Genomic DNA, 15,584 nt, shown 5'->3' with positions numbered 1-15,584 from the left:
ATACTGATCCCTCTGCTTAACACTGGTGAAAAAGATACCAATCAATGAAATGTCACAGGCATGACCAGAGCGTGCATAATGCATTTAGGCCAGAACATTGATGTTATGTAAGAAAAAACCTGAAAGCAGCCACCCAGGTTACCTCAACCTTTCTGCAATTATTTATGATGTTTGCTTGGAAAGTATGACAACAGCTGTGTCTGATACTCGCGTGTTCTGCAGGCCTTTGTACCCCCTGTTCTCTGAGAGATGATGAAACTTAAAAAAAATGTGCCACGCTAGCTCAATGAATCAAAATAATAACAATATCGCGATTTCTATAATACTGCAATATATTGATAAAAAAGGTCAAATGTGTGACAAAACAGCAATATAATGAAGTATTACACTGCTATTTCAGAAAACACGTAAACCATTTCTAGTAGTAACCCGAAATAAAATTCTGGACCTGAAAACGAGCATAATATGTCTCCTTTAAACAGTAATACATTTTCAATCAGTAATAAACAACTGCCTGAATACAATGTAGCCCTAAATTAACCGTGACAGATAGTATAAGATTTAGAAAAATCAGATTTTATGGTTCAGATCGGGACATTTGTGATGCCAACGTTTAACACTTGTCACTCTTCAATACTTCTATCACACATTTTCGTCAGCACTTAAAGGAGCAGTATGCAAGAATTGGCAACCTGGTAAATTCATACCAGGTACTCACTAACTGCTTCTATCTGTAGTTGCCATTAGCTAGTTAGCCCAGTTAGCCGTGTAGATAGTGGTCTGGACTGGGGAATGCTGGCTGCAAGAAAAGCACCACAACTGTTGCAGTGGAACGGACATTGGAATGAGGCCTCTATTGCCTCCTGCAGTACAAAGTGGTTTTACAATACAGGACATGTCAGGGCTAGCTGGTTAGCATGCAAAGTTCAGTAGAAATCTCACATATTGCACTGTTAATAATTACTAATCAGTGATAATATTGATCTACTGAGCTGTCCAGTGTGCAAACACAGGTCACACGAAGCGGAGTGTGTGATCTGTCTGTCTGCACGGATCAGTGCCGCTCACTTGGCTGCTGTCGAATGGTGAGAACCCATCATCAGGTACTCTGGGTGCCAAACAATGCACTGGCTCAAATAATAGACCCCCCCTCCTCTTTACTCCCAACCCCTCAGAGAGGGAGAGAGCTTGTGACTCATCCACTTATTGTATTACAACCAGAGGCGGTGATACAGACCCGGATAACTTCCACCGCCATGGGTGGGAGCAATTAGGATTAGTGATAAGCGAAATATTGCTCTTAAAATACAGCCAGTGATAAGGGAAATAATAGCCGTGCTAATAATAGCTGTTTGAGTCGGGGATGAGGAAGTGCAGGCTTCTAATAACAGCTCATGGTTTACTAACAACTTGGCTCGCCGCAAAAGTAAATACAGGGATTTAAGGCTGAACTGCACATGGCGGACAGCCAAGAGATATATATTAGGAATCCATTAGCGGTGTTAAATGTTGATCTGTGTAGCATGCAAGCCCCGAGGCTTTTAAGGGCAGTTTTACCGTGGATCTCGTTGATGGTAGTGCATTGTCTCCCAGCGCTGGTGACAGGAAGGTGAATGGCTCTCTGTCAAAGGTCACTGTCGTGCTGGCCAACTGTCTTGTTATCCCACTATGCCAGTTACAGTGACACTGTTAAAGCAGCCACAACAAATCTCAAACTGGCTTCAGGGGTAGTGAGGCTACAAACAACCTCCTTATATTGAAATGTGCACTAGAACTGTAGCTGTAAATCAATTCATCAATTAGTTGTCAACTGTTACATGGCCAACTATTTTGATAATCTATTTTGATAATTGGTTTTATAAGAGGTAAAAAAAAAAAGTACATTTCCTTATTCCAGCTTCTTAAATGTGAATATTTTCTGGTTTCTTTACTCCTCTATGACAACAAACTGAATACTACTCCACTGAGTTGTGGACACTGATTGACATTCATAGACCAATCAACTGATTGATGAACCCATTATGATTATGATGATTATCAAGTTCGTCATGTAGTTTCTTCCTCTGGGCCAACGGGCAATGGTTGTGGCCAACCTATTTTTGTTGCTCAAAAGATATCATCTTCAACATCATCTTTTCTGATTTAATGACCTTTTTATTTACTCTCTGAATGTTTTTGGACACATCTACGTGGTCAGCAAATAAAATACGGGATTACACCTGTTTTTCCACTGAAAAACGTCATTTATTATAATATTATATTAAATTGCTGTAACGAAAGCCCGACCGATATATCGGTATACCGATATTGGCCTCTCACAGATATATCGGTATCAGTGTAAATGTTGTCCAGTATTTGCAAATATAAATTCTCTTTTTAATGTAATACAAAGCAGAAAAGATGCTTAGGGAAGGTTATAACGAATTAATTCCCAGTGAAGTTTTCTGTTATCAGTGCAGTAGTTAAACTGTAAAATATCCTGCCTCCATTACATACTGTATGTATCTTTTTCATAAGTGTTTGACAGCTTCAGTTGAGGGACCACTGCAAAAAAATGTGTTAATGTATATAATATGCATATTAGAAAATATTGTCCGATATATCGTTATTGTAATTTTTTTATTCCCCAAATACAGAATCCATCTGGCTTCAGCTGTAACTTGCTTATGAAAGGTCAGATGTAGACAAAAATTCATGTGGAAGTCTGAAACATACAAGTACTTTTAGAAAAAAAGTAAACCAAACCTCTGAGTTCACAGTAAATAAAACACACTAAATTTTGACTTTTAAAAATTCTGATGAATTCACTCAGAATGTAAAATTGGGACTTTAAATGAGGCAGACTGAAACTTAAGCTTATAATGAATCAAATGATGTATGACACTTGATGCTGACTGCTAGAAAAGTGAAGGAAAAACTAATTAAATCGAGTCAGGCACCCCAGAAATTGTCTTTGAGGTTTACCTGCTCGACCTCTTTAACTTTCACCTGACCAGTTTACCAGAATGCAAAAAGCAGATCGTTCTAATGATTTCATCCAGTCAGTGTGGACAGTTTTTCCCATTCGCTGTTAAGTTTCAAGCACTGAGCCTTGGTGTCTTTTTTCACATTTTCAGTGAATGATGTCAGATACAATAACAAGCCCCTGGTCCCATGATTTAATTTCACACACTCAAGGTCAGTCCAAAGGAAGTTACACTCTGTCTTGTGCCTTCACACGAGCGGAAAGGACCGGTCCTGTGACAGATAGCTCAGAAATGCGCATTGTGTTTGCGTCACAATTTATTATGCTCCTTCCTCGCGCATAAAATATGAAATCCTTTCCTTTTAAGGTGGCAGGTAGACAGTGCTGTTTTCTTTGTTTGGGATGAAGTGTCATGAGCGCCTTCATGTTGGAAAGACGAGCTACAGTTGCCAGACTACTAAATGTGCCTGAATCACATTTCCAAGAGCCTTTGTTTTTGGTCATTGAGAGCTGAGCAGAAATGATCAGGACATCATCAAGAAAAGGTCAGAACAGTAAGACATATTCAGTAGCAGTTCAGCCTATAGCTTTCAAACCATGTGTTGAAACCCAACCCCCGTGCTTTTCTTCCCATGGAACGTATCAGGCTTCACAAACATGTCACATGTGACGCTTCCTGAAGTTGGCCCGGGAGGCGGATGTGTTATATGCATGAGTTCAGTATCAGCTCATCCTTAACTGGGCAACTCGAGAAAGATCAAAACTTGCCAGCTACCAAACTGCTCTCGTGCTTCTGCTGTTTAAACTATAACCTGTTGTTCTCATCCCAGTATCGATCTGTGTGCTTTGTCGTAAAAGTCAATATTGTGTATGGTTGAGGAGTCAGAACAGGGAAGGACAGTGGTTAAAACTGTGAAGTGAATGTTCGCAGATGCTTATATAACTGGACGGTGAAACTGAACTCTTTTTATTAGAGCTCCAGCATCTGGCCCTCACACACCATCTCATTTAATGTAGTTTAATGCTCCCTCTATTAATTCTCTTACTCGGTATTTAAAATCGTTCTGGCTAAAGTGATAAACAAATGCAGTTATATAAGTCACCATCAGGCATTTTCCCATTTTAGAGTTATCTCTTAATATTCATGTCTCTTACTTAGTGAGATGGTGGCCTTGGGTCCATTTCATATTGTGCTTAAAAGGAGATGGAGGCGATAGCAGCTGAAATGGGGATTCCTGGATGTTTAGCTCACAGTCACACGGTTCAAGGTCTGGACTCCCTCACACAGTCCAAATCAGTGAGAGGAGCCAGCGAAGGGGTGAATGGGGCAGGTTGGTTTGTTAGGCTAATTAAACCAAATCTTGTATTCTCGCAGCCTCCGTGCTGTAATTGCAGCTGTGCCTGTGAGGGTGTGAGTGGGCAGGAAGTGAAGGGTTAGTGAGGACACAGCTGGGAGGAGAGTGTTGTGTCCAGTCCTGCCCACTCCTCCCCCATCCTCCCTCCCCCCTTCTGGCTGTCCAGGCCAAATACTGACCCCGGACCACTGAGCAGCCAAGACCACTGACAAACAGGCACTTGTGTGCTCATTGTCATAGCTTTGCATCTAATGCCCCTCTGATATAATGGTGCACATAACACTCATGTGTTTTAATTAATACATTTGACCCATTAAATCATTATTCTAATGAAGAAACAGGGAAGACAGTGACAAGCATGCAACACCTGTTGATTCTGGAAGGAATGATACTACTAATATGACTCCCACTAATATTATGATATTCAGTAACGCTTTATAATAACCATCATTAATAAGTGGTACATTTATAGTTAATTAAACTTCAGTTAATAGTTTAGAAACCATTAATTAAGCAGGTGTAAAGATTTATAAACATCAGTTGCAACTTAATAATGGCCATCCAAATCATTTTATAGATGAACTACAGTATTTATTAACCATTTACAAAGTATCATGAACATCCATTTGCAACTTTACAGTAAAAAACTGCACAATAAACAACAGATGATTTGATGGAGAGTGAGGAAGGAAGTTGGCGAACGTGACTAAACGTAACCTGAGTCACATCAGATAGATAGTCATCTGCAATGTAGGTTGTTTAATGAAGAAAACAACTCAAATGATCCGACGCTACTTCACTTCATCATCAAATGTTTTGTTTTGATTGCTCAGACTGAAGGACCCAGAGCTGCAGAAATGACATACCGTGCCTTTAACTTATATTTTTCTCGCAAAAATGCAAAATATTTTCTGACTGGTTGAAACAGCAGCAGTAGGTCAAGACATAGGCATGTAAGCCTTGAGGACGAATGTCAGATTATTTGGTGGCTGTCTCTGCAGTTCAAAGGCAGAAAATATGTGGAAAGAGAGGGAAGAGGGACAAATGATAAATGTCCCTGAGCAGACCTAAACCCTCGATGCTATGTGGTATAATTCAGCTGAGTGAAGTGAGCCACAAGAAAGTATTAAGATGGCTGTAATGTGGGCTCATGTGAGCTTCCTGCTTTGGTTCTTGGGAGCGACCTTGTTCAAGGCTCTCAAATGACAACATCAGATCCTCTGGGATCTCTTTTATCTGTGTGCTGTTCTACCGAAAGTGGTCCCCCACTCTCTGTCAGTCTTTTTCTCTGAGGCCACTAGTTTCTTCTGTTACTGTTTTGTGTCTTCAGGCCAAACACATCCATACAGATAGAGTGTCAGAAGAATAGTGGTAAACTCAGGGCCAGACAGATTTATATTGTCCTTATTGGAGCTGTTTAACCTGGGACGCAGTTCAAGGTTGAGATATTGAAGTTGAAGGATAAATGAGCGTCATAATCTTTTGATTTGAGGAAAAACTTGTCTGTAAAATTAGACGGATGGAGTTTGTAGTTTTTAGCTGGTGGTTGCAGTTTGTTTTAGTCAGTAATTCCAGGACTGCTGGGAGATTTTCCTTATGTTTGCGCAGTGTTTAATGTGCAATATTTCAGGATCTGACTTTCCGACAGATGTGCGGGCTGGGTCCAGCTCTATTTAGCTTTGTGGAATTTGCTTCAGCGCTTTCACAAAGATTACTTCGTGGCCTCGCTGGTCACCTGAGACCAATTTTGGTTTGGCCCAAGTCATGACGAATACAGAGCTCCGATTCCAGATGGCAGAGACCCAAGATGGCAAAGACAGGCACCCCCACCCTTGTGCAACATTTATCTTTATAAGGAATGGCTTCTTTTCTTCAGTCAGTAATTACATGTTATAGTAACCCCGATTAGATCCGGACTGGTGCAACAAAGTCTCATAGTAGTGTCTATTTTTACCAAGCTGTACCACATGTTGTCTTTTCAGGCTGTGATCAGCAGTGTGTGACTGGACTTTGACGTTCATCTCTGTAAGACATTTTAAAAAGCTCCAGATGCCTATCAAAGGTCATGTGCTGGAGAGTAGTCCCCATGTCAACAGCAGTCCCTGTCCCCAGAGCCTGTGTGTTGACTTATGGGATGTAGCACTCTGGCCTTTTAAAGTTTAAACTTTAGTGGAGCTCAGGGTTGGTGGGACTTATCTTTCATTGCAGGCCCTTTTCAAATACTCCTGGATAAATCCAAACATTGATTACCAGAACAATGCCTTTATCCAATAAGTTAGAGTGTGTCGTGTGTGGTTATCAGTTCTTAGTTTACCTCTTCTCACCGTATTGTCACAGTCAATATTAGTTACACCTCAGCTCTGCTCTCAGACAAGGCTACTTAGGATTAAAACACTTACAGTTGGGGTCAACGCAGCAGGCCTTAATGTCACGGAAAAATCCCCTGTCCATCGACTGAACATATCATGGTCCGAATTATTTTGGAGCCAGTCACCTTTCTTATCCCCTGGTTCTAGATAAAGCAACCCATCACAGGTATATAGTTTGATCTCATTCCAACCTTATTACATACAATATGAAGCTTCACATTGTTTCTGGCCATCATTATTGAAAATTTGAGACTAAATGGCAATAAAGGGGCATAGATTACAATGCCGAACTCAGCACATTTTTAAACCTAAGTTATTATTAGATCCATTTGGTGTCCAGTATATTTTATGTTTTATCTCATCAACTTCATTGATTTTAGTAAATTAATGCTTATTCTGAATTTGATGTAGCAGCATGCTTCAAACAAGTTGGTGCAGTAAAAGACTGGGGAAGCTGCGGGATGCTCCAAAAAAATCCACCAGTTTGGGACATTTCACAGGTTAACAGGTTAATTTGTAACAGGTGATAGTATCATGATTGGGTATGAAAGGAACATTTCCTTTCCTTCAGGGCTTTTTATCCGTTAAAAAGGTCAAAGTCTGCACCAACAGAAGCTCCTGTCTCCCACAGTAAACACTGCTCCTGAAACCCCACGTCAGTAGTCCCGCCTTTAATTCTGTGACTTTGTGACATCACACTCTGTCACCATGTCACACATTTGCATTATCCATGCCACACAGCTAATTTGGCATGTAAAAATGGATTGAGCACAGCTGCTCTGTTGTTGTTAGCGATGCTTGGTCAGGCATGTGTGAGCTAACCAATCAGAGGAGACTGGGTATGCAGTAAAGGACAGTATGAAAAAACTGATGTGTTTTTTTAACACTGAAGCATGTAAACCTATTCTAGCAGTAACCCAAAATAACATTATGAACCTGAAAATGAGCATGATATGTCTCCTTTAACATGTTACACAGCATCCCAGCTTTTTTGAATTGGGGTTGTACATTCCAGCGTGCTTGTTCGTGAGGGAATTGTCCAGTGGGATATTATTGAAGACAGAATGTGTTTGCTGTGTGTTTGCCAAGCCTAAATCTTTTCCATCCCCTTCCTTCATCCATTCTTTAACATGTTATCCATCTGCCTCACTTTATAAAGCACCTTGTCAGGAGCCGCACCTTATAAGCCAATGTTTGGACTCCTTTTAACTTCACCGCCAAGAGGATCCTGCTTAAGTAAATGTCGAGCGGGGCTCGTCTTTGAGAGCCAAAAGTCTGCAGGAAGAGTGGTCAGGAGACGTCAGTGGAAGATACTCTGAGTCCAGCTTAGTAGGTATAAAGAGAGTGGGGACGTGCTAATGAAGGGAAGTTTCTACTGCTCTCTTTACACCACATCACTGTTTGGAGAGGAGAGTGTCAGCGCGGCTGTGGCTCTGTGCTAGATTTGCATGGCTGGGTGTTATAAGTGCAGCAACAGACACAAGCTTCAGGATCAAAGAGCTGCCAGTCCAAAAGGAGGCACACACACTCGCATGCATAGCTCACACATAAGATTTATTCAAAAGCCTCTGTGAATGCTGCTGCCTCTAATCTCCAGACTGTGTGGTGACTAAGCATAACTGGGCATTAATGCAAGCTTTGTTCATCATGTTTCCCAACACTTTAGTTTCACTCATTCAGAGCTATCCGGCTGTTATATTGAGCTATCATTCAAGATGTAGTCAGTTTGTTGCCAAACTATCAAATCAATTTTGATAGGAATGTTTTATTTGGATGGAATTCTGTGAAGCTGAATTGTCTGGATGTAAATTGAGTGCAGCACTGAGAAGCGTGGTCCTGGGAACTGCAGGTGGCCCTGTATCTCAGACAGGCCACTTAACAAAGTTATCTGGCTCGCTCAGTTCACAGCCATCTGTTTGGGATTAATGTGATCAGGTTCTATCAGAGCCCCTCAAGACCGGGGTGTCGGGTCTCCATCGGTGGTCTCTAACATTACGATGGAGGGCTTATCAGGAAGCCCCGGCCTGCCAATGATTTACGAACACAATAGGCGAATCACCCATTAAGAGATGGTGCGGCTCAAATTTAAAGTTGCACTCAAAGAGAACAATTGTTCAGATAGTCATGTAGAGAACCAGAGTGGGTTTTGTTTGTAGGTCCTCACACTTGATCTTCAATAGCCTGATCATGAGGTGTCTGTTTGACAGCTTCAATCTGAATCTTTGACAGATGACTGACAGTTGACTGATCACCGTCAGGACAAAAAGAGCCTCTTGCTCAGAGGTGACGAGGGGTGTAAATCACAATACGACGCTATTGATTCTTTGGACTACGATATAATATTTACCGCTATCGCAAAGTTTGCCAAAATATGACCCCCATTTGATTTCATTCAGGGCCCTGCGATCAATATGAGACCAATATATCTGCCCATGTAACGCAATCAGTTACAGAAGAAGCTGCCATGACTTTCTTTTCTGCTTTTGGCAGTACAGAAAATAACAACATATGAATAATTGTAATTAATTGTGACCAGCTAATTGCTGTAAAGTTTACTTTAAACTGACTCCACTAACACATAAATCATGTCAAGGACACACATTTTTTTTGCCTAGTTGCTTTTATTAGCTTAAGCCTGTGGCATTTTACATTGCATAAATTAGCCTAGCGGCTAGCAGACTTTTCCTCTACTTGTATTATTTATTTATTTATTCTTTTTCTTACTCACTGCTGGTTTAAGTCACTGCTTCCCCCAACAGAACAGCATGAATCGAATTTCAGTCTGCAAGAAGGTTTTTCCAGCCCAACAGCAGTTAAAACAAATCAGCTGATGTTGCCGTAGTGAGAGCAACAAGTTTGCGGACTGCTGAGTGAGATGCTCCATTTGTCTGTTGACTCGTCTTTAATCAGAAATCCAGAATATTTCCACGCTGCTGTTGTATTAGCAGTAAATATCATCGCACTGTTAAAATGTTTAGGAAAAAGGTGCGCTTAGATTGAAAAGGTGATGCAGCGTGCCTGGGGAATTTCAAAATAAAGGCATGACCTAAATATGATGATATGGATCGATGTTTTCAGTTTGCATCGATGGTATTAAATTGATGTTTGAGGTAACCTGTTCTTATCTATAACCCTCAGAAATAAAACATGAGAGCGCACTTTGGATGCTCTGGTGTTAGCTTTTGAGTAAAGTTGTTCCTCTCTGCCTGCATCAGCTACATCGGGGAATGGTATTTAGCCAATACATCAAAAGCATGTTTGCTTCTGCACCTGCGAACCATCAGTGTGTTTGTTTTTGCTTACTGCTGTGATTTTAATCTAGTTCGGCCATTTGTTTTCGAGTGGAATAGGAAGTTACCACCGACTCTCTCTCTGGCTGAACATGGCTGCCACTGTCCTGTGGTAACGGTGTTGCGTTTCGAGCACAGCTGGTTAGATTGGCTCTGTCCTGTTGTGACAACAGAGGGATGAGTTCTCGTGTGTACAGTGTAAACCTCATGTCAGGATCATGACAGAAAGTTTCAGGCCATGTTTGAGTCTACATTTGTCGTGTGGACGCAAAGTAGTAGTTGCATTTTAAAAGGACACATACATGAAAATATGCAGTGCATGCATGTGCACAGATAAGCACCCTCTATCTCCAGTTCTCCATCTCCCTGCTCATAAACACAAATGACAAACATGCACACAAAGACACACTGGTTTGGCGACATACCAGCCATGGCTCAGAAATACTGGTAATGGTGATGAGACTTTTCGCGTCCTCCAGTTTTCACTTTTAGTTATTAAGACTGATTAGAATTCAGCCTTTATGTGTACGTACCGTTCCTGCATGTCTTTTTCTCATTATTGATGATATCATCTTCAGAGGAAACACTCTGTGCTCTGGTCATGGGTCAAGTGACTTTCCCAGGCTGGAGTGTGTTTCTGAGCATGTAGAGGATGTGTGTGTGTGCGCATGCCTGTGTGTTTCTGAGCGGAGGGGAAGTCCAGAGCTCAGGGCTCCATTTCTGGTATACAGTCTTTGGCTGTGGACGAGTGAGAAGAGAAATCACTAACAGACTTACATGCTGGCTTACCACACGCATCCAGAAAACACACAGGCACACACAGAATGCGGCTGGAGCAGCCCAGAGGAACGCTTTCGAGGTCGATGACCCCGCAAAGCTAACTGTACACTATATCTAAACTTAATTTGCTCAAGCCACAGATAATGCTGTTTCACATTTTGTGCCTGTGCATTCTTAGAGCCTCATTGTTCAACCCAAGATACAGAGAAAAGTCACATTTCTGTAGCTCCCTGCTGTCTAAAGCTGTACATTCAAACACGCGACCAGTTGCATGAAAAGTACTTAACCACTCAATTCTGACAAGAAAAAGCTGTTTTGTAGGCTCAAATAACCTGTTTCTGGTTTTTAAAAATATTCAGATTTACACATTGCTGCCTTCCTTTTCCCATTTTGACAGGATCAACCACACAATAGATACAATCTAAACTTTCAGCTCAAGTCCAACAAACACACGAGTGACACAGTCTTCACGTGTCCCCAGTCACATTGAACCCTCCAGGCTTCCTCTCTGCTGTTAAAAGCGCGACGTGATGGGAATGTCCTCTTGCAGCCACAAGGCCATGCTCATCATCTCTAACCAGATCACATCTAATGACTCCTCAGACGTTTGAGGAATTTTTCTCCTTGCAGTAAATTGTATGACACAGAGTGTTATCAATTTCGAATATTGACCTCTCCCAGGTCAGGCAGAGTTCACCGTTGTGTATGTTTGGTGGGACTCTCATGTTTTTTTTTTTTCTCTCTCTGTGTTTTCAGATCAGTGCCAACGTGCTGATCTTCCTGTGCACTAACATGATCGGGATCTGTACCCACTATCCTGCTGAGGTCTCCCAGAGACAAGCCTTCCAGGAGACGAGAGGATATATCCAGGCCAGACTGCACCTGCAGAGGGAGAACCAGCAGCAGGTACACACATGCACACACACATGCACTGAAACACACACACACAGACACGTGCATGCTTCCACGCAAATAAGCGAGGGCGGCTGCTGTGCACGTGCGCCTTAGGAAAACTAAACACATAAACAAATTCAGCAGAGCAACACATGGGTGTCTCCTTTTTTCTGGTGTATTTTTTTTTCCTCTCAGTTTTTGAGGTCGGCCATATGTTCTGAAGTATAACACGTATCTCCACTCCTCTCTATTTGACTAACACGTTCCCACGCAGATGCCAACGAGGCAGGGTGACTCATTGAGCAGTCCTAACAGTACAAACTGATGATAATGAATGGGCTCTCTCTGTCTTTCTTTCTTTAATTTCTCTCTCTCTCTCTCAGGAGCGCCTACTGCTCTCAGTGCTGCCAAGGCACGTTGCCATGGAGATGAAGGCTGATATCAATGCCAAGAAGGAAGATATGATGTTCCACAAGATCTACATCCAAAAACACGACAATGTCAGGTAAATACAGATAAATACACGTGTGTGCTTCCACACAACTGAACACACACTCAGGAGGATGTTGGAGCGCTTGTCGACTCTGCTATCACAGCGAGCACCAGTGGATTTGACCTAACTCCGCTGACTGATGTGTCAGTTACAGAGTCACTCCAGCAGCTATTTCCCTGACAGCATGTATTATGCATGTTGTTGCTTATTGACACCGACTCCACCAGCTGCATTAACGATATTTACTTTGGCGCACTGCTGTGCTCTCTGTAGCAAATGATAGGAGGCAGACCCCAAGTTTGCCGGCCCCCCGTCTCAGCCCTCACCACTGGATTTCACCTCCCGAGTGGGAATAAGTAGGAACTAACTGACTGAAATTCTCCATCCATTAGCCTACTGTTGAGCCCAGCCGGTGCTTTTCAGGCTGTGGTGGCGATGGTGCTAGGGGAGGAAACGCGAATGAGGTTGCAGCAGAGATCTCCCGTCAGAGGTGACCCAAATAGGTGCAGGTGATGCACTTATAATCCGTTGCAACAACGTTGCTCTAACAAGGTGTAAACTTACAGGAACAATGCATTATCCAACAACATGTAACACAAGATTAAAACCAGCTGTCTTTGTCCCAGATTGATGCTCATTGTCATTTTGTAAAAGCTTTGTAAAAACACGTGTGAGTACGTTTGTGTTTGGCCCGCTACATGCACTTTAGACTCCATAACATGATTTTTTTTTGAGGCCAAGTCTTTTGAGACCATTAATATTTGTACTAGGCGTAGCTCTTGCGTACTAATACACAAGAGCTGATGAGCAGATGAAACACAGTCGTACACAGAGAAAGGGCGGGAAAACAGACAAAGATAGGAAGAAAAAAATAAAACATGACACATGACACTGAAACCTAGGACCATGACAGATAAGGCTGATATGCAGGCAAATATAAGGTTTAATGTGACATTCTTAACTGGCAATTTTGTGACATTGCATCTCAGGCAATGCTGCAGAGTAATGCAAAAGTAATGGAACAAGTTACTTTCTGTAGGGAGAAAGTAATGCATTAGTTTCAAATGTTAGGAGTAGTGTGTAATACTCTTTTTTGTTCCTACCCCAACACTGCTCCTAAAACCAAACAACAAATAAATCTAAGTTATATGTTTTTCTGATCCTAAATGGGCCTCTACTTGTAATACAGGTCATTGACACTCAACATGCTGTTGGTCAAACTAATTCAATATGTGTGTGACGCTACTTATAATCATAGTTAAAAAATTACTTATTAGGCCAGTTCAGCCAAATTACAGAAACCTGTTTTCTCACTTGCTCCGAGTATTTGGCCATGTAGGAAGTTTGCCCAGATTTTTTGAGGCGGTTGTTTTTTTCTGCATGGAAATGTTTTTCTAGGAGATATAGTAGTAGTTCCAATGAAAACTGCTCAGACTGACTGCATGTGTTAACTAGGCCAGATATCACCAGTGTTGTAAAGGGGGCCTAAAAGTCATACTTACTTGAGTGAAAGAAATATTACTCTGATAAAAGTGAAAGTCACTCATGAAAATAGTACTTGAGTAAAAGTCTTTAAGTATCTGATATTAAATGTACGTAAGTTACACAAGTTAAAGTACTATTCTAATAATATTTACATGTTTGTACTGTATTTATGGTATGCTGTAGACGCTCAATTATCGGATCTGATATGATAGGTTTTTTTTTATCCTATTGTGTATATGTATTCTGCAAAGTAACTAAAGTTATCAAGTAAATGTAGTGGAGTAAAAGTAGCATACTGTAGTAGTAGTACAGTATGTGACTTCAAAATGTAGTAGAGTGGAAGTAGCAGAAAACAGAAAATACTCAACTAAAGTACAAGTACTTAAAAATTGTACTTTAGGACAGTATTTGAGTAAATGTACTACATTTCATCACTGGATTCCACTAGGAATAAGTGAGGAAATACATTTGTGTTGTTGTTGTTTTTCTGTGCGAACTGACCCTTTAAAGACAAGCTCTTGCATCATGGCTCACAGCCTTAGCTCAGGGTGGGAGATTGCTGGAGCAGCTCTCCCCCAGTGGATTACCTCATGGGACTAACAGCGCCATCTGTCACCTTCGGCTGGAACTCCCCCTGTCTGTGGTGTTGTTTATCCTGTGCTTTCATTACTATCAAAAGTTAGCAATGAAAGGCATGCAGACAGGGGGACAGGGGGTGGTGTTCTCAGAGGGACGGGGCTGGAGGAGGTGACCTACATTGGCCTAGATGATGAGAGCCAGAGCTGAACAAATGTCTGCCTCTCTCCCTCCCCTGCTCACATAGCAGCTGGACAGTGAGAAGGGAGGGAGGGAGGCAGTAGACCATGCTAACTAACTCTATACTTTATTGATTGGTCTCATTCTCTGTCTCTTTTGTCTTCCTTTTCCTCTCTGTCTCCCCTCGCCACCTCCACCATCACCTCTCCTGCAGCATACTGTTTGCAGACATCGAGGGCTTCACCAGCCTGGCGTCTCAGTGCACGGCGCAGGAGCTGGTCATGACACTGAACGAGCTGTTCGCCCGCTTTGACAAGCTGGCCTCGGTGAGCACTGACAGCCTGCCGCAGCCATTTTCACAGCAGAACTTTAAACTATTGTTGCTTATGTAACTGTACAGTGTGTAGCCTCCACTGTTTGTATGACAAAGCCTACATGATGTACTTGTTGGTGGGGGGGAGGGGGGTGTTACTTAAGCATTGTGTAAGGCATCAATTAGACTATGCTGAGACTGATGAGTCATCTAAGTTGAGCATAAAAAGCTTTATATTTTACATGAGCATGCTGTGAGTTAGCCGTAATTGAAGGACTAATTTGTGTGTGTGTGTCCGTGCTGTACAGGAGAACCACTGCCTGCGTATTAAAATCCTAGGGGACTGCTACTACTGTGTGTCAGGGCTGCCTGAGCCCCGGGCTGACCATGCCCACTGCTGTGTGGAGATGGGCGTAGACATGATCGAGGCCATCTCGTGAGTCAAACACACACTGATGCACCGAAACACACTCAGAACAAGAAAAGACACCCTCACAGCCGTGTACTCCAGTGAAGTTAAAGGTGCACTATGTGGTTTTGGGGAAAAAAACGAAATAAACAAACTCTCTTTGTTTTCACGAATAAACTGAATAAACACAAACACAATTTCATACTGTTTTACTTTGTTTATATGTGGCGGACCCTGCCACCTTTTTAGCTTCAAACAATGTTCAAGGGACCTTATTTTCCTCTGAGAGCAGCTTGTTTATTCAGTTATGAAAAAATAAACATTTCTGAGTTTGTATTATTACCTCATTGATATTGAAAATATTAAAATTCTGAGTTTGAATGTGTTCAGTGCCCCTTTAAGGTGTAGCAGGTGTCGAGGAGACGCTGTGAAGCTGAAGGTGACACTAGTTTTTTGACACTAGTGTGTGCATGTG

At 41.9% G+C, this 15,584-nt stretch overlaps 1 protein-coding gene across 1 annotated transcript in view; it reads left to right on the top strand.

Annotated features, from left to right (window-relative positions):
- Positions 1 to 15,584, top strand: part of LOC140999318 (adenylate cyclase type 6-like) — a 40,622-nt gene that overhangs the window by 12,975 nt on the left and 12,063 nt on the right. Inside the window, exons 4-7 of the mRNA XM_073469664.1 lie at positions 11,516 to 11,665; positions 12,037 to 12,158; positions 14,602 to 14,713; positions 15,009 to 15,136. Coding sequence (XP_073325765.1) covers positions 11,516 to 11,665; positions 12,037 to 12,158; positions 14,602 to 14,713; positions 15,009 to 15,136 — 512 coding nt within the window. The remainder of the gene's footprint in view (positions 1 to 11,515; positions 11,666 to 12,036; positions 12,159 to 14,601; positions 14,714 to 15,008; positions 15,137 to 15,584) is intronic.

This window comes from Pagrus major, chromosome 7 (genome assembly GCF_040436345.1).
Source record: "Pagrus major chromosome 7, Pma_NU_1.0".
NCBI classification, from domain to species: Eukaryota; Metazoa; Chordata; class Actinopteri; order Spariformes; family Sparidae; genus Pagrus; species Pagrus major.
This window is presented reverse-complemented; position numbering and strand designations above follow the sequence as displayed.